This window comes from Lonchura striata, chromosome 35 (genome assembly GCF_046129695.1).
Source record: "Lonchura striata isolate bLonStr1 chromosome 35, bLonStr1.mat, whole genome shotgun sequence".
In the NCBI taxonomy this organism is placed as follows: domain Eukaryota; kingdom Metazoa; phylum Chordata; class Aves; order Passeriformes; family Estrildidae; genus Lonchura; species Lonchura striata.
This window is the reverse complement of record NC_134637.1, coordinates 762138-781077: the sequence shown is the minus strand read 5'-3', so window position 1 is coordinate 781077 and position 18940 is coordinate 762138. Positions and strand designations below refer to the sequence as shown.

Sequence of the window (18940 nt, the reverse complement as noted above, 5' to 3'; positions counted from 1 at the left end):
ATTCCCGGATTTTTGTGATTTTCCCGGTTGGATTTTTTTTTTGGTGGTAAATTCCCATAATTTTGGGATTATTCGGGTGGATTTTTTTGGGGTGAATTCCCGGAATTTTGGGGATTTTTTTGGGGTGAATTCCCGGAATTTTGAGGTGAATTTATGGGATTTTGGGGATTTTTTTGGGGTAAATTCCCGGATTTTTGTGATTTTCCCGGTTGGATTTTTTTGGGGTAAATTCCCATAATTTTTGGATTTTCAGGTTGAATATTTTGGGGTGAATTTCTGGAATTTTGGGGATTTTTTTGGGGTAAATTCCCGGAATTTGGGGGATTTTTTTTGGGTAAATTCCCAGAATTTTGGGGATTTTTTTGGGGTAAATTCCCGGATTTTTGTGATTTTCCTGGTTGGATTTTTTTTGGGGTAAATTCCCACGATTTTGCGATTATTCGGGTGAATATTTTTTGGGGTGAATTTCCGGAATTTTGGGGATTTTTTGGGGTGAATTCCTGGAATTTTGGGATTTCCCGGTTGGATTTTTTTGGGTTGATTTCCCACAATTTTGGTATTATTCGGGCGGGACTTTTGGGGTGAATTCCCGTAATTTTGAGGTGAATTTATGGGATTTTGGGGATTTTTTTGGGGTGAATTCCCGTTATTTTGAGGTGAATTTATGGGATTTGGGGGATTTTTTTGGGGTAAATTCCCGGATTTTTGTGATTTTCCCGGTTGGATTTTTTTGGGGTAAATTTCCATAATTTTTGGATTTTCAGGTTGAATATTTTGGGGTGAATTTCTGGAATTTTGGGGATTTTTTTGGGTAAATTCTCAGAATTTTGGGGATTTTTTTTTGGGTAAATTCCCAGAATTTTGGGGATTTTTTTGGGGTAAATTCCCAGAATTTTGGGATTTCCCGGTTGGATTATTTTGGGTTGATTTCCCACGATTTTGGGATTTTTTAGGGTGAATATTTTGGGGTGAATTTCTGGCAATTTGGCATTTTCAGGCTGGATTTTTTTGGGTTGATTTCCCACGATTTTGGGATTATTCGGGCGGGATTTTTGGGGTGAATGCCCGTAATTTTGAGGTGAATTTATGGGATTTTGGGGATTTTTTTGGGGTAAATTCCCGGATTTTTGTGATTTTCCCGGTTGGATTTTTTTGGGGTAAATTCCCATAATTTTTGGATTTTCAGGTTGAATATTTTGGGGTGAATTTCTGGAATTTTGGGGATTTTTTTGGGGTGAATTCCCGGAATTTTTAGGTGAATTTATGGGATTTTGGGGATTTTTTTTGGGTAAATTCCCAGAATTTGGGGGATTTTTTTTGGGTAAATTCCCAGAATTTTGGGGATTTTTTTGGGGTAAATTCCCAGGATTTTGGGATTTCCGGGGCGGGTTTTTTTGGGGTGAATCCGGGGGATTTCGGGTCCTTACCCACAGCCCCAGGCCCATGAGGAGCAGCAGGTAGAGCCCGAGCAGCGCCAGGTCCAGCGGCTCCGCTCCCGCCATCCCCTCCCCCACCCCCACGGCCCCTCCCCCACCCCCGGCGCGCGCCTAAATCCCCCCCGAGCCCCTCCCCCACCCGGGACACGCCCCCACCCGCGAACCGTGCCTCAGTTTCCCCAAATCCCATCAAATTTACCCGCCCCCACCCGGGAACCGTGCCTCAGTTTCCCCAAATAACCTCAAATTTACCCGCCCCCACCCGGGAACCGTGCCTCAGTTTCCCCAAATAACCTCAAATTTACCCGCCCCCACCCGGGAACCGTGCCTCAGTTTCCCCAAGTGACCGCAATTCCCCTCCCCCATTCCCGCGAACTGTGCCTCAGTTTCCCCAAAATCTCCCAAATCCCCTCCCCCACCCGCGAACTGTGCCTCAGTTTCCCCCAAGTGACCACAAATTTCCCCTCCCCCACCCCGAAATTTCCCCTCCCCCATTTCCGCGAACCGTGCCTCAGTTTCCCCAAATAACCGCAAATTTACCCGCCCCCACTCCTGAACCGTGCCTCAGTTTCCCCCAAGTGACCAAAAATTTCCCCTCCCCCATCCCCAAATTTCCCCTCCCCCATTCCCGCGAACCGTGCCTCAGTTTCCCCCAATAACCTCAAATTTACCCGCCCCCACCCGCGAACCGTGCCTCAGTTTCCCCAAATAACCTCAAATTTACCCGCCCCCACCCGCGAACCGTGCCTCAGTTTCCCCAAATCCCATCAAATTTACCCGCCCCCACCCGGGAACCGTGCCTCAGTTTCCCCAAATAACCGCAAATTTACCCGCCCCCACTCCTGAACCGTGCCTCAGTTTCCCCCAAGTGACCAAAAATTTCCCCTCCCCCATCCCCAAATTTCCCCTCCCCCATTCCCGCGAACCGTGCCTCAGTTTCCCCAAGTGACCGCAAATTTACCCGCCCCCACCCACGAACTGTGCCTCAGTTTCCCCAAAATCTCCCAAATCCCCTCCCCCACCCGGGACACGCCCCCCAGCGGCAGCGCCCCGCCCCCACCCGGGAACCGTGCCTCAGTTTCCCCAAATCCCCTCAAATTTACCCGCCCCCACCCGGGAACCGTGCCTCAGTTTCCCCAAATAACCTCAAATTTACCCGCCCCCACTCCTGAACCGTGCCTCAGTTTCCCCAAATCCCATCAAATTTACCCGCCCCCACCCGCGAACTGTGCCTCAGTTTCCCCAAGTGACCGCAAATTTCCCCTCCCCCGCCCGCAAACTGTGCCTCAGTTTACCCAAATCCCCTCAAATTTACCCGCCCCCACCCGGGAACCGTGCCTCAGTTTCCCCAAATAACCTCAAATTTACCCGCCCGCACCCGCGAACTGTGCCTCAGTTTCCCCCAAGTGACCACAAATCCCCTCCCCCACCCCCAAATTTCCCCTCCCCCATTTCCGCGAACTGTGCCTCAGTTTCCCCAAGTGACCCAAAATCCCCTCCCCCGCTCCTGAACTGTGCCTCAGTTTCCCCAAGTGACCTCAAATTTCCCCTCCCCCGCTCCTGAACTGTGCCTCAGTTTCCCCAAATCCCCTCCCCCACCCCAAATTTCCCCTCCCCCACCCTCGAACTGTGCCTCAGTTTCCCCCAAGTGCTCCCAAATCCCCTCCCCCACCCTTCAGGCCCCTCCCCCACATTCAAAGTCCTCTCCCAGCCCCTCCCCCACCCCCAAATCCCCGCCCCCACCCCCAAAAAATGAGCAAAAAAACCCCCAAAATGCCCAAAAATGCCCCAAAATTGACCCCCCAAAAAAAGAACAAAATTGACTCAAAAATGACCCAAAATACCCAAAAATTGCCCCAAAATTGACCCCCAAAAAAGACCAAAAATTGACCCAAAAAAGACCCAAAAAAGACCCAAAAAAAGACCAAAAATGGCCCCAAAAAAAAAGGTCCCAAAATGGACTCAAAAGTGGCCCAAAATTGGTCCCAAAATGGCCCAAAAATGACCCAAAATGTCCCAAAATGACCCCAAAATCGGCCCCTCCCCCACATTCAAAGTCCTCTCCCAGCCCCTCCCCCACCCCCCAGAATCCCCTCCCCCACCCCCAAAAAATGAACAAAAAACCCCCAAAATGCCCCAAAATTGCCCCAAAAATTGACCAAAAATGACCCAACAAAAAGGTCCCGAAAAGACCCAAAAACGACCCAAAAATGGTCCCAAAATGACCCAAAAAGTCCCAAAATTACCCCAAATTTCCCCTCCCCCACCCCCGCCCCCGCTGGACCCGAGGGGGGGGGGAGGGGCGGATTTTGGGGCCATTTTGGGACTTTTTGGGTCATTTTTGGGTCATTTCGGGACTTTTTTTTGGGTCGAATTTGGGTTTTTTTGGGGGGGACAATTTTGGGGTAATTTTGGGGCGTTTTGGGGTTTTTTTGTTTGTTTTTTTGGGGGTGGGGGAGGGGCTGGGGGAGGACTCTGAGGGTGGGGGAGGGGCCGGTTTTGGGATCATTTTGGGTCAGTTTTGGGTAATTTTGGTCATTTTTGGATATTTTTTGGGCATTTTGGTCATTTTTGGGCCAATTTTGGGGTTTTTTGGAGGATAATTTTGGGGCAATTTTGGGACATTTTGGGGTGGGGGAGGGGCCGATTTTGGGTCATTTTGGGTCATTTTTTGGTTATTTTGGGACGGTTTTTTGGAGTCACTTTTGAGCCACTTTTGGAATCATTTTTGGACATTTTTTTGAGTCATTTTTGGACAATTTTGGATTTTTTTTGGAGTCAATTTTTGGACATTTTAGGGACCCTTTTTGGGTCATTTTTTGGATATTTTTTGGAGTCAATTTTGGGCCATTTTGAGGCATTTTTGCCTCATTTTTGAGTCAATTTTTGGCTCATTTTTGAGTCAATTTTTTGGATAATTTTGGACATTTTTGAGTCATTTTTGAGCCACTTTTTGTTATTTTTTGGAGTCAATTTTGGGACATTTTAGGGATCTTTTTGAGTCTTTTTGGGCAATTCTTGGATGTTTTTTGAGTATTTTTTTGGCCATTTTTTGGGTCATTTTAGGTCATTTTTGAGTCATTTTTGGACATTTTTTTGGATCAATTTTTGGAGGCATTTTTGGCCATTTTTGGGATTTTTTAGGAGTCAATTTTGGGCCATTTTTGGGACCATTTTAAAGTCATTTTTTAGGCCATTTTTGAGTTATTTTTGGGCAATTTTGGGCCATTTTTGGGTCATTTTTGGACTTTTTTTGAGTCAATTTTGGAACATTTTAGGGACCATTTTTGGGTCATTTTTGAGCCATTTTTTGGGTCATTTTTGGATATTTTTGGAGTCAATTTTAGGCAATTTTTGGGACCATTTTAAAGTCATGTTTTTGGCCATTTTTGGGGTATTTTGGGCCATTTTGGGGCCAATTTTGACTCATTTTTGAGCTATTTTTGGACAAATTTTGGGTCATTTTTTGGGTCACTTTAGGGCCATTTTTGGGTAATTTTTGAGCCATTTTTGTGTAATTTTTTAGGCCATTTTTGAGCCATTTTTGGGTAATTTTTGGCCAGTTTTGGGACAGTTTTTTGGGTAATTTTTGGGTCACTTTTTGGGGCAATTTTGGGGCATTTTGGGGCCATTTTTTGGATCTTTTTTTGGGTAATTTTTGCTCTTTTTTGGGGTCAATTTTGGGTCATTTTTGGCCATTTTTGGGTCATTTTCGGGGGTGGGGGAGGGGATCAAACTGGGAGCCCCTCCCTGTCCCCCAAATTATGCAAATTTATGCAAATCACCCCAAACCCCATTCAAAACCCGCCCCAACCCAATAACGCCACAGCGACATGCAAATGAGGAATGTTTATTATCGCCTTTATGCAAATTTATGCAAATGAGCACCCCACCCACGCTCTCCCCCCTCCATTTAAGGCCTGAAAAGCGGGCGTGGCCCCAACCAATCAACAGCCAGGCCGCGCTAATTTATGCAAATCCATGCACGGGCAAAGCGGAGGCGGGAAGGCCGGCGGTATGCAAATTTATGCAAATGAGCCGCGCTCCGCCTCCCACTGCTCGGGCGTCAGCGTTCGCTGCTCCAGGGCGTGGATGCGGCCCAGCTCCTCCTTCAGCGCCTCGTTAACCATCCTGCATATTAATGAGATGCTAATTAACCCCGCTGGGCCGCAGCCCAGCCCTTAGAGCCCCTCATTAACCCCTCGCACAATTAATTAATTAACCAATCCCCGCCACTTTTCACGTTTAAACCCAAATCGAGCCCCACCCCTTTTCCCAATTAAACCCCGCCCATTTCACTAATTAAACTCTAATTAATCCCCGCCCCTTTCCTAATTAAACCCCAATTAAGCCCTGTCCCTATCCTAATTAAACCCAAATTAAGCCCTGCCCATTTTACTAATTAAACCCAAATTAAGCCACGCCCCTTTCACTAATTAACCCTTAATTAAGCCCCGCCCTTTTCTAATTAAGCCCCATCCCTTTTCCCAATTAAAGCCAAATTAAGCCACGCCCCTTTCCCAAATGAAACCCAAATTAAGCCCTGCCCATTTTACTAATTAACCCATAATTAGTCCCCACCGCTTTCCCAATTAAGCCCCACCCCTTTTCCCAATTAAACCCAAATTAAGCCCCGCCCATTTCACTAATTAAGCCCTAATTAGGCCCCGCCCCTTTTCCCAATTAAGCCCCGTACCTTTTCCCATTTAAACCCAAATTAAAGCCCGCCCCCTTTCCCAATTAAACCCAAATTAAGCCCTGCCCATTTTACTAATTAACCCAAATTAAGCCAAGGCCCTCTCACCAATTAAACCCAAATTAAGCCCCGCCGATTTTCCTAATTAAACCCAAAATAAGCCCCACCCCTTTCCTAATTAAGCCCAAATTAAGCCCTGCCCATTTTACTAATTAACCCCTAATTAGGCCCTGCCCCTTTCCCAATTAAACCCACATTAAGCCCCGCCCCTTTCCCAATTAAACCCAAATTAATCCCCATCCATTTTACTAATTAATCCCAAATTAAGCCCCGCCCCTTTCAAAAATTAAACCCAAATTAAGCCCCACCCCTTTCCTAATTAAACCCAAATTAAGCCCCGCCCATTTTACTAATTAACCCCTAATTAGGGCCCGCCCTTTGCCAATTAAGCCCTGTACCTTTTCCCAATTAAACCCAAATTAAGCCACGCCCCCTTCCCTAATTAAACCAAAATTAAGGCCCGCCCATTTTACTAATTAACCTCTAATTAGGGCCCACCCTTTCCCAATTAAGCCCTGTACCTTTTCCCAATTAAACCCAAATTAAGCCACGCCCCTTTCCCTAATTAAACCCAAATTAAGCCCCGCCCCTTTCACTAATTAACCCCTAATTAGGCCCCGCCCCTTTCCCAATTAAGCCCCTCCCTTTCCCAATTAAGCCCCACCGCTTTTACTAATTAAACTCAAATTAAACCCCGCCCCTTTTACCAATTAAACCCAAATTAATCCCCACCCCTTTTCTAATTAAACCCCAATTAAGCCCTGTCCCTTTTCTAATTAAAACCCAAATTAAGCCCCGCCCCTTTCACTAATTAACCCCTAATTAGGCCCCACCCCTTTTACTAATTAAACTAATTAAACCCCGCCCCTTTTACCAATTAAACCCAAATTAAGCCCCAACCCTTTCCTAATTAAACCCGAATTAAGCCCCAACCCTTTCAGTAATTAAACCCAAATTAAACCCACCCCTTTCCTAATTAAACCCAAATTAAGCCCTGCCCATTTTACTAATTAACCCATAATTAGTCCCCGCCGCTTTCCCAATTAAGCCCCACCCCTTTTCCCAATTAAACCCAAATTAAGCCCTGCCCCTTCCCCAATTAAACCAAATTAAGCCCCGACAATTTCACTAATAAAGCCCTAATTAGGCCCCGCCCCTTTTCTCAATTAAGCCCCGTATCTTTTCCCATTTAAACCCCAATTAAACCCCAGCCCTTTTACTAATTAAATCCAAATTAAACCCCGCCCCCTTTCCCAATTAAACCCAAATTAAGCCCTGCCCATTTTCCTAATTAAACCCAAAATAAGCCCCACCCCTTTCCTAATTAAGCCCAAATTAAGCCCTGCCCATTTTACTAATTAACCCCTAATTAGGCCCCACCCCTTTCCCAATTAAACCCACATTAAGCCCCGCCCCTTTCCCAATTAAACCCAAATTAATCCCCATCCATTTTACTAATTAATCCCAAATTAAGCCCCGCCCTCTTTCCTAATTAAACCCAAATTAAGCCCCGCCCCCTTTCCTAATTAAACCCAAATTAAGCCCCGCCCATTAAACTAATAAACCCCAAATTAAGCTCCGCCCCTTTCACTAATCAACCCCTAATTAGGCCCCTCCCCTTTCCCAATTAAGCCCTGCCCATTTTGCCAATTAAACCCAAATCAAGCCTCTCCCATTTTACTAATTAACCCCTAATTAGGCCCCGCCCCTTTCCCAATTAAGCCCCACCGCTTTTACTAATTAAACTCAAATTAAACCCCGCCCCTTTTACCAATTAAACCCAAATTAATCCCCACCCCTTTCCTAATTAAACCCCAATTAAGCCCTGTCCCTTTTCTAATTAAAACCCAAATTAAGCCCCGCCCCTTTCACTAATTAACCCCTAATTAGGCCCCGCCCCTTTCCCAATTAAGCTCCTCCCTTTCCCAATTAAGCCCCGCCCATTGCCCCAATTAAACCAAAAGTAAACCCCGCCCCTTTTCCCAATTAAACCCCAATTAACCCCCGCCCTTTTTGCTAATTAACCCCACATTAAGCCCCGCCCCTTTCCCTAATTAACCCTAATTAGGCCCCGCCCCCACCGGTGCCTCTGGAGCGTTTTGAGGCCGCGGAAAATTCCGGAAACGACGAAGACGCGGAAGCTGCCGGGGCAGAGCTGGGGCGAGTCCTGCACCTCCTGCAATTAGCGCTAATTAGCACTAATTAGCGCTAATTAACGCCGGCCGGCCCCCCGGGCATGCAGATGAGGGGGAATTGGGGCGGGGTTTATGGTAATTAAGGGCGCGAGCGGCGATTGGCACTCGTTAAAAGGGTAATTAGGGGTTATTAAGGGTTAATTAATGTCAATTCAGCGCTAATTAATGCTAATTAAAGACTTACTGATAGGACAAGCTAATTGATGCTATGTAATGCTTATGAGTAAATATAAAATTAATTAATAAAAAGATAATTAGCGGCTATTAAATGCTTCTTGACAGCCTTTAAATGGTAATTAGTGGTTATTAACAGCTAATTAATGTCAAATCAGCACTAATTATCAATAATTAAGGCTCATTAACTGCTTACTTTGACAACTATGTAATAAATAGTTATTATTAACAACTATTATTCTAATAATTGTAGTGATTAATTAATGAGTAAAAACACAAGTGACTAATTAAAAGTTAATTAGCATCTATTGAATGCTAATTGACACCAAATGAATGGTAATTAGAGGTTATTAACAGCTAATTAACATCGATTCAGCAGTAATTAGCAATAATTAAGGCTAATTAACCGCTTATTTTGACAATATTATTGATAATTATTACTAACTATGATTCTAATAATTGTAATAATTATTACAAAAATAAGAGATCAATAGGAGGATAATTAGCACCTGTTAAATGCTAATTAGAGATCATTAACGGCTAATTAACATTAATTCAGCAATAATTAAGACTCATTAACCACTTATTGGCACTACAAGCTAATTAATAATACATGATGCTCATAGTGAAATATACAAATAATTAGTAATTTAATTAACCCTAATTAACCCCTCCCAAAACTAATTAGCGCTAATTAACCCCTCTCCCGCCTAATTAGCACCTTAATTAACCCAAATTAACGCTAATTAACCCCTCACAAAACGAATTTTTATCTCAATTAACGCGAATTAAGGCTAATTAAGGCTAATTGACGCTAATTAACCCCTCCCCCGCCCCAATTAACGCCTCCCAACCGCTCATTAACCGCCCTCCCGGCTAATTACACCCCAACGGCCCGGCGGGGGTCGCTAATTAGCGGTAAATTCGTTAATTAAAGCAGCACCACGTGCTCGGCCCGGAGCCGCTCCCGCAGCAGCTCCCGCAGCGCCTCCGCCGTGGGCGGCTCCATTTCCGGTCCGGGGGCGCCGCGTCACTTCCGGCGCGGCGCGGGGCGCGATGGGAAAGCGAGGCGGGAATGGGGGGCGGAGCGATGCATTGTGGGTAACGAGGCGGAAGCGGAGCAAAGGATTGTGGGTAAGTGAGGCGCAAAACCGCCGCCATTTTAAGAGGATGGAACTACAATCCCTCAATGCATTCTGGGTAACGAGTCCATAATTCCGCCGCCATCTTTAGGAGGCGGAACTACAATCCCGCAGTGGATTGTGGGTACAGAGACCATAATTCCGCCATTTTACAGGGGCGGGACTACAACCCCACAATGGATTGTGGGTAACGAGGCAATAGTTCCGCCATCTTTAGGAGACAGAACTACAATCCCGCAGTGGATTGTGGGTAACGAGTCCATAATTCCGCCATCTTTAGGAGACAGAACTACAATCCCGCAGTGGATTGTGGGTAACGAGTCCATAATTCCGCCGCCATCTTTAAGGAGGCGGAACTACAATCCCGTAACGCATTGTGGGTAACGAGTCGCAAATCCGCCGCCATTTTAGGAAGGCGGAACTACAATCCCGCAGTGGATTGTGGGTACAGAGTCCATAACTCCGCCATCTTTAGGAGACAGAACTACAACCCCGCGGTGCATTGTGGGTATGGAGGCTGAACCGCCGCCATCTTTAGGAGGCAGAACTACAACCCCGCGGTGCATTGTGGGTACAGAGTCCACCACTCCGCCATCTTTAGGAGACAGAACTACAACCCCGCAATGGATTGTGGGTATGGAGGCTGAACCGCCGCCATCTTTAGGGGGCAGAACTACAACCCCGCGGTGCATTGTGGGTACAGAGTCCTCCACAACGCCATCTTTAGGGGGCAGAACTACAACCCCGCGGTGCATTGTGGGTACAGAGTCCTCCACAACGCCATCTTTAGGGGGCAGAATTACAATCCCGCAATGGATTGTGGGTACAGAGTCCACCACTCCGCCATCTTCAGGAGGCAGAACTACAACCCCGCGGTGCATTGTGGGTATGGAGGCTGAACAGCCGCCATCTTTAGGAGGCGGAACTACAGCCCCGCGGTGCATTGTGGGTACAGAGTCCACCACTCCGCCATCTTTACGAGACAGAACTACAACCCCGCGGTGCATTGTGGGTGCCGGTTTCCGCCGCTTCCGGCCCGCCATGCGCGCCGTGTACCTGCTGCGCCGCGGGGCCGCGGGGCGGGCGCGGGGCCGGCCCGGGTTCTACGTGGGGTTCACGGTGGACCCGCGGCGGCGGCTGCGGCAGCACAACGCGGGCAGGAGCGCGGGGGGGGCCCGCCGCACCAGCGGGAGGGGGCCCTGGTGGGACTGGGGGGTGAAAGGGGGGCTAAAGGGGGTTGGGGGGGTTTGAATGGGATTTTGGGGGGATTTGGGGGGATGAAAGGGGGATTAATGGGGGTTTGGGGGGGGTTAATGGGGGTTTGGGGGGGTTAAAGGGGATTTGGGGGGGGTTAATGGGGGTTTGGGGGGCTTAAAGGGGATTTGGGGGGTTTACAATGAAATTTTGGGGGTTTAATGGGACTAAAGGGGGATTTGGGGGCGTTAAAGGGGATTTTTGGGGGTTAAATGGGATTAAATGGGGATTTGGGGGAGGTTAATGGGGATTTGGGGGGTTTAAATGGGATTTTGGGGGGTTTGAAGGGGATTTCGGGGGCGTTAAAGGGGGTTTGGGGGGGGGTAAAGGGATTAAATGGCGATTTGGAGGTTTAAATGGGATTTTGGGGGGTTTTAATGGGATTTGGGGGGGTTAAATGGGATTTTGGGGGCAGTTTAATGGGATGAAATGTGGATTTGGGGGATTTGAAGAGGATTTTGGGGGATTTGAAGGAATTAAAGGGGATTTTGGGGGGTTTGAAGGGATTAAAGGGGGATTTGAGAGGATTTAAAGGGGATTTTGGGAGGTTTAAATGGGAATTTTTGGGGGTTTAATGGGATGAAATGAGGATTTGGGGGGTGTAAAGGGGATTTTGGGGGGTGTAAAGGGGATTTTGGGGAATTAATCGCGGATTTTGGGGGATTTAATGGGATTAAATGAGGATTTGGGGGCTTTTAAAGTGGATCTGAGGCAATTAAAATCCTTTTGATGTGGAATTTAAATTAATCGGGTTGACCAATTCCTAATTAGTTTCAACCTCGCTCCATTCGATTAAATTTTTCGCACGTTTTGAGGTGAATTTTGAGGCCGTTTGACCAATTTTTCCTTTTCCCCCCAAAAAAAAAGGGAAATGGAACTTTTCGTCCACGGCTTCCCCTCCGACGTCGCCGCCCTCCGGGTGAGCCCCGCCCACCTCATTAACCCCTCATTTGCATGTAAGCCCCGCCCACTTCCAAACCCCACCCACATAAGCCACACCCGCCTAATTAAACCCAAATTAATTTCCTCTAATCCCCGCCCATTTTAATTCCCATCCAGTTAAGCCACACCCACCTAACTAAACTAATTTAAATTTAAGCCCCTCCCACTTTTAAATATTCACAAAATACGCTCCATCCACTTCATTAAACCCCTCATTTGCATTTAAGCCACTCCCACTTTTAAGCATTTTGTTTAGCCCCGCCCACCTCATTAAATTCACTTAAATCCCTCCCCTTTTAATTTAACGCCCTTGGATATTTAAATGACCACTTAAGCCACACCCACATAATTAAACTCATTTAAATTAAGTCCCTCCCACTTTTAAACCCTTAATTATTAAGCCCCGCCCACCTCATTAAACCATTTAAGCCCCTCCCACTTTGAACCCCACCCACTTAAGCCCCGCCCACCTCATTAAAGATTTTAATCCCTTCCCTATTAATTTAAGCCCCTCCCATATTCAAATAACCACTTAAGCCCCACCCACCTCACTAAACCAATTTTAACCCTTTTTAAATTAAGTCCCGTCCCATATTTAAATGACCATTTAAGCCCCGCCCACCTCATAAACCAATTTAAACCCTTCCCCTTTTAATCCCCTCCCATATTCAAATAACCACTTAAGCCCCACCCACCTCATTAAACCAATTTTAATCCCTTTTACATTAAGTCACTTTCATATTCAAATGACCACTTAAGCCCTACCTACCTCATTAAACCAATTAAAACTTCCCCTTTTAAACCCCTCCCATATTTAAATGACCACTTAAGCCCCACCCACCTCATTATACCAATTTAATCCCCATTTAAATTAAGCCCCTCTCATATTTAAATGACCACTCAAGCCCCACCCACCTCATTAAACCAATTTTAACCCCTTTTACATTAATCCCCGTCCCATGTTTAAATGACCACTTAAGCCCCGCCCACCTCATTAAACCAATTTAATCCCTTCCCCTTTTAAGCCCCTCCCATATTTAAATGACCACTTAAACTCCACTCACTTAAGCCACGCCCACCTCATTAAACCAATTTTAACCCTTTTAAATTAAGTCCCTCCCATATTTAAATGACCAGTCATGCCCCACGCACCTCATTAAACCAATTAAATCCCTCCCCATTTTAAGCCCCTCCCATGTTGAAATTACCACTTAAGCCCCGCCCACCTCATTAAGCCAATTAAAACCCCATTTAAATTAAGTCACTCCCATATCCAAATGACCACTTAAGCCCCGCCCACCTCATTATACCAATTTAATCCCCATTTAAATTAAGCCCCTCTCATATTTAAATGACCACTCAAGCCCCGCCCACCTCATTAAACCAATTTTAACCCCTTTTACATTAATCTCCGTCCCATATTTAAATGACCACTTAAGCCCCGCCCACCTCATTAAACTAATTTAAATCCTTTAAAATTAAGTCCCTCCCATATTTAAATGACCACTTAAGCCCCGCCCACCTCATTAAACCAATTTAATCCCTTTTACATTAATCCCCGTCCTGTATTTAAATGACCACTTAAGCCCCGCCCACCTCATTATACCAATTTAATCCCCATTTAAATTAAGTCCCTCTCATGTTTAAATGACCACTTAAGCCCCGCCCACCTCATTAAGCCAATTTAAACCCTTTTAAATTACATCCCTCCCATATTTAAATGACCACTTAAGCCCCGCCCCCTTTAACCCCCTCCCACCCCATTTAAGCCCCGCCCCTCCTTTAAGCCCCGCCCCTTTTCCCGCCAGTTCGAGTGGGCGTGGCAACACCCCAACTCCTCCCGCCACCTCCTATTGGCCGCGCCGGCTCGGCGCCGCGGCGAGCAGCCAATCAGCTTCGCCCTGCGCGTGCTGCCCCGCCTCCTGCGGGCCCCGCCCTGGTGCCGGCTGCCGCTGCGGATTCGCTGGCTCCGCCCCCCGGGCCACGCCCCCGAGCTGGCCCCGCCCCCTCACGTGACGCAGGAGGAGGGGGCGGGGCCGCCGCGCCTTAAAAGGAAAAAGGGGCGGGGCCAAAAGCCGGAAGAAGGGGGCGGGGGGTGTGGCCTGTGCGAGGAGGTGAGGGGCGGGGCTTAAAGGGGCGGGGCTTAAAGGGATGGGACTTAAGGGGGTTACAAGGGGCGGGGCTTAAAGAGGGCGGGGCTTTAAGGGGTTAAAAGGGGCGGGGTTTAAAGGGTTTAAATGGGTGGGGATTGGGGGCGGGGCTTTAAGGGGCGGGGCTTAAAGTGTTTGAATGGGTGAAGATTGGGGTGGAGCTTAAAGGGGCGGGGCTTAAAGGGTTTAAATGGGTGAGTATTGGGGCGGGGCTTAAAGGGGCGGGGCTTTAAGGGGTTAAAAGGGGCGGGGCTTAAAGGGCGGGGATTAAGGGATAAAGGGGCGGGGTTTAAAAGGTTTAAATGGGTGAGGATTCGGGGCGGGGCTTAAAGGGGCGTGACTTTAAGGGGTTAAAGGGGCGGGGCTTAAAGGGTTTAAATGGGTGGGGATTGGGGGCGGGGCTTAAAGGGGCGTGGCTTTAAGGGTTAAAGGGGCGGGGCTTAAAGGGTTTGAATTGGTGGGGATTGGGGGCGGGGCTTAAAGGGCGTGGCTTTAAACGGTTAAACGGGGCGGGGCTTAAAGAGGGCGGGGCTTAAAGGGTTTAAATGGGTGGGGATTAGGGCGGGGCTTAAAGGGGTGTTGCTTTAAGGGGTTAAAAAAGGCGGGGCTTAAAGGGTTTAAATGGGTGGGGATTGGGGCGGGGCTTAAAGGGGCGGGGCTTTGAGAGGCTAAAAGGGGCGGGGCTTAAAGAGGGCGGGGCTTAAAGGGTTTAAATGGGTGGGGATTGGGGCGGGGCTTAAAGGGGCGTGGCATTAAGGGGTTAAAAGGGGCGGAGCTTAAAGGGGCGTGGCTTTAAGGGGTTAAAGGGGCGGGGCTTAAAGGGTTTGAATTGGTGGGGATTGGGGCTGGGCTTAAAGAGGCGTGGCTTTAAGGGGTTAAAAGGGGCGGAGCTTAAAGGGGCGTGGCTTTAAGAGTTTAAATGGGTGGGAATTGGGGCGGGGCTTAAAGGGGCGTGGCTTTAAGGGGTTAAAGGGGCGGGGCTTAAAGGGTTTAAATGGGTGGGGCTTAAAGGTGATAGGTTTAAAGGGGCGGGGCTTAAAAGGGGCGTGGCTTAAGGGGATTAAAGGGTGTCATTTAAGGAGGTTTAAAGGGGGCGTGGCTTAAAGGGGATTAAAGGGGGTGTCAATTAAGGGGGGTTAAAGGGGCGGGGCTTAAAGGGTTTAAATGGGTGGGGATTAAGGGGCGGGGCTTAAAGGGGGCGTGACTTAAAGGGGCGGGGCTTAAAGGGGCGTGGCATAAAGGGGATTAAAGGGTGTCACTTAAGGGGGTTTAAAGGGGCAGGGACTAAGGGGGCGGGGCTTAAAGGGGGCGTGGCTTAAGATGTTTAAAGGGGGCGTGGCTTAAGGGGTTTAAAGGGCTGGGGCTTAAAGGGGTTTGAAGAGGCGTGGTTTAAAGGCGAGGGGTTTTAAAAGGGCGGGGATTAAAGGGGCGGGGCTTAAAGTGGATTAAAGGGGTGTGAAGGGGGTTTAAGGGGGCGGGGCTTAAAGGGGGCGGGGCTTAAAGGGGGCGGGGCTTAAAGGGTTTAAAGGGGTGTGGCTTAAGGGAGTTTGAATGTGCGGGGCTTAAATGTGAGGGGTTTAAAGGGGGAGTGGCTTAAGGGGGTTTAAAAGAAAAGGGAAAGGGACTTACAAAAGTTTTAAAGGGGAGGAGCTTAAGGGGGAGGGTCTTAATGGGGCAGGCCTTAAAGAAAATGGGGTTTAAAGGGGAGGGGCTTAAATAAGTGGGGTTTAAATGGGCGGAGATCCAAGTGGATTAATGAGGTGGCAGGGATGTAAAGTGGGCGTGGTGTAATTTGAATATGTTCTAATAGGGAGGGGAATAAATGGGTGGAGTAGAAAAGGGGTGAGGATAAAGGTAATTTTAATATTGGGTGTGGTCTAAAAGGGGTGTGGCCTTCATAGGAGTGAAAAAAATCAAAATTTGTAGAAATTTGGCGGTTAAATATGCAAAAACATGGAAATTTGGGTGTGGGCATGGCCTGAATGTCGTCAATTAATCACTGTGATGTAGAAAAAAGAGATAGAACCTTCTAAAAATGCAAAATTTATGCAAATTTACGCAGCCTGAGCAGGAAATTTCGGCATTTCGATGTTTCAGGAACAGGCCACGCCCCTTTTGCGCTGTCCCCACCCCCAGTGCAAGATGGCCGCCCACCCCCCGTGCCTGGCCCGGCTCTTCCTGGCCCCGGAGCCGCAGCAGCTGCTGCCAATAGGGGGTGCCTGTCCCGGGTAAAAAAGGGGCGGGGCTTAATGCTGGGGGGGCGGAGCTTGTTGTTTAGAGCGGTTTTTCATATATGGAAATAATCCAAGATGGCCGCCGGGGGCGGGGCTTGGTTTTTATGGAGGTTTACCTTTTAAGGGAAGGTTTCAAAATGGCTTCCAGGGGGTGGGGCTTGTTTTAATCTTAATATTTTTATACAAGAGGGATCCAAGATGGCTGCCAGTGGGCGGGGCTTCTTTTTAATTTTCTTTATAAGGAAAGAATCCAAGATGGCTGCCAGGGGGCGAAGCTTATTTTAATCTTAATTTTTTTATAAGAAAGGGATCCAAGATGGCTGCCAGTGGGCGGGGCTTCTTTTAATTTTAATTTTCTTTATAAGGAAAGAATCCAAGATGGCTGCCAGGGGGCGGGGCTTATTTTAATTTGCATTTCCTTATAAGAAAATGTTCTAAGATGGCTGCCATGGGGCAGGGATTGTCTTAATTTGCATTTCCCTTAAAAGGAAATGTTTCAAGATGGCTGTTAGGAGGCGGGGCTTGTTTTAATTTTAACTTTCTTTGATAAGGAAAGAATCCAATATGGCTGCCAGGGGGTGGGGATTGTCTTAATTTGCATTTCCCTTATAAGGAAATGTTCCAATATGGCTGCCAGGGGGTGGGGATTGTCTTAATTTGCATTTCCCTTATAAGGAAATGTTCCAATATGGCTGCCAGGGGGTGGGGCTTGTTTTATTTTGCATTTCCCTTATAAGGAAAGTATCCAAGATGGCTGCCAGGGGGTGGGGATTGTCTTAATTTGCATTTCCCTTAAAAGGAAATGTTTCAAGATGGCTGTTAGAAGGCGGGGATTGTTTTAATTTTAATTTTCTTTGATAAGGAAAGAATCCAATATGGCTGCCAGGGGGTGAGGATTGTCTTAATTTGCATTTCCCTTATAAGGAAATGTTCCATGATGGCTGCCAGGGGGTGGGGCTTGATTTAATTTCCATTTCCCTTATAAGGAAATGTTCCAATATGGCTGCCAGGGGCTGGGGCTTGTCTTAATTTGCATTTCCCTTATAAGGAAAGTATCCAAGATGGCTGCCATGGAGTGGGGATTGTCTTAATTTGCATTTCCCTTAAAAGGAAATGTTTCAAGATGGTTGTTAGGGGGCGGGGCTTGTTTTAATTTTAACTTTCTTTGATAAGGAAAGAATCCAATATGGCTGCCAGGGGGTGGGGATTGTCTTAATTTGCATTTCCCTTAAAAGGAAATGCTTCAAGATTGTTGTTAGGAGGCGGGGCTTGTTTTAATTTTAACTTTCTTTGATAAGGAAAGAATCCAATATGGCTGCCAGGGGGTGGGGCTTGATTTAATTTCCATTTCCCTTATAAGGAAATGTTCCAATATGGCTGCCAGGGGGTGGGGCTTGTCTTAATTTGCATTTCCCTTATAAGGAAAGTATCCAAGATGGCTGCCATGGAGTGGGGATTGTCTTAATTTGCATTTCCCTTAAAAGGAAATGTTTCAAGATGGTTGTTAGGGGGCGGGGCTTGTTTTAATTTTAACTTTCTTTGATAAGGAAAGAATCCAATATGGCTGCCAGGGGGTGAGGATTGTCTTAATTTGCATTTCCCTTAAAAGGAAATGCTTCAAGATTGTTGTTAGGAGGCGGGGCTTGTTTTAATTTTAACTTTCTTTGATAAGGAAAGAATCCAATATGGCTGCCAGGGGGTGGGGATTGATTTAATTTCCATTTCCCTTAAGGAAATGTTCCAAGATGGCTGCCAGGGGGCGGGACTTGATTTATTTTGCATTTCCCTTATAAGGAAAGTATCCAAGATGGCTGCCATGGAGTGGGGATTGTCTTAATTTGCATTTCCCTTATAAGGAAATGTTTCAATATGGCTGCCAGGGGGCGGGGCTTGTTTTAATTTGCATTTCCCTTATAAGGAAAGTATCCAAGATGGCTGCCATGGAGTGGGGATTGTCTTAATTTGCATTTCCCTTATATGCAAATGTTTCAAGAGGGTTGTTAGGGGGCGGGGCTTGTTTTAATTTTAATTTTCTTTGATAAGGAAAGACTCCAATATGGCTGCCAGGGGGTGAGGATTGTCTTAATTTGCATTTCCCTTATAAGGAAATGTTCCAAGATGGCTGCCAGGGGGTGGGGCTTGTTTTAATTTGCATTTCCCTTATAAGGAAAGTATCCAAGATGGCTGCCATGGAGTGGGGATTGTCTTAATTTGCATTTCCCTTATATGCAAATGTTTCAAGATGGTTGTTAGGGGGCGGGGCTTGTTTTAATTTTAACTTTCTTTGATAAGGAAAGAATCCAATATGGCTGCCAGGGGGTGAGGATTGTCTTAATTTGCATTTCCCTTATAAGGAAATGTTCCAAGATGGCTGCCAGGGGGTGGGGCTTGTTTTAATTTGCATTTCCCTTATAAGGAAAGTATCCAAGATGGCTGCCATGGAGTGGGGCTTGTCTTAATTTGCATTTCCCTTATATGCAAATGTTCCAATATGGTTGCCAGGGGGCGGGGCTTATCCAAAGGGGGCGTGTCCTGACTCTGACCCCGCCCCCAGGTGCCACGCCCACCTCCTGTGGGGCGATCTGATTCGTCGCTGCCTGGGGGAGGCGGAGCCTGAAGAGGAGTGGGCGGAGCCCAATGACGTCATCATACCAAGC

The 18940-nt window shown here is 47.1% G+C and overlaps 2 protein-coding genes across 3 annotated transcripts in view; both read right to left on the bottom strand.

The window, feature by feature from the left end:
• The window catches only part of LOC110480547 (sodium/glucose cotransporter 2-like), a 37627-nt gene extending 36125 nt beyond the window's left edge, over positions 1–1502 (bottom strand). Inside the window, exon 1 of the mRNA XM_077789582.1 lies at positions 1428–1502. Coding sequence (XP_077645708.1) covers positions 1428–1502 — 75 coding nt within the window. The remainder of the gene's footprint in view (positions 1–1427) is intronic.
• A 3768-nt stretch (positions 1503–5270) lies between these two features.
• On the bottom strand, positions 5271–9612 carry BOLA2B (bolA family member 2B). 2 transcript variants are annotated; one of them, XM_077789580.1, is made up of 3 exons: positions 9505–9612; positions 8274–8368; positions 5271–5567 (listed from the first exon to the last, which is right to left on the bottom strand). In XM_077789580.1, the coding sequence occupies exons 1-3, from the start codon at positions 9568–9570 to the stop codon at positions 5462–5464; spliced, it is 267 nt and encodes an 88-aa protein (XP_077645706.1). In that variant the 5' UTR covers positions 9571–9612; the 3' UTR covers positions 5271–5461. The 2 variants fall into 2 exon arrangements, with proteins under 2 accessions (XP_077645706.1, XP_077645707.1); XM_077789581.1 differs by having other exon boundaries at positions 9508–9585.
• Between the last annotated feature and the right edge of the window lie 9328 nt (positions 9613–18940).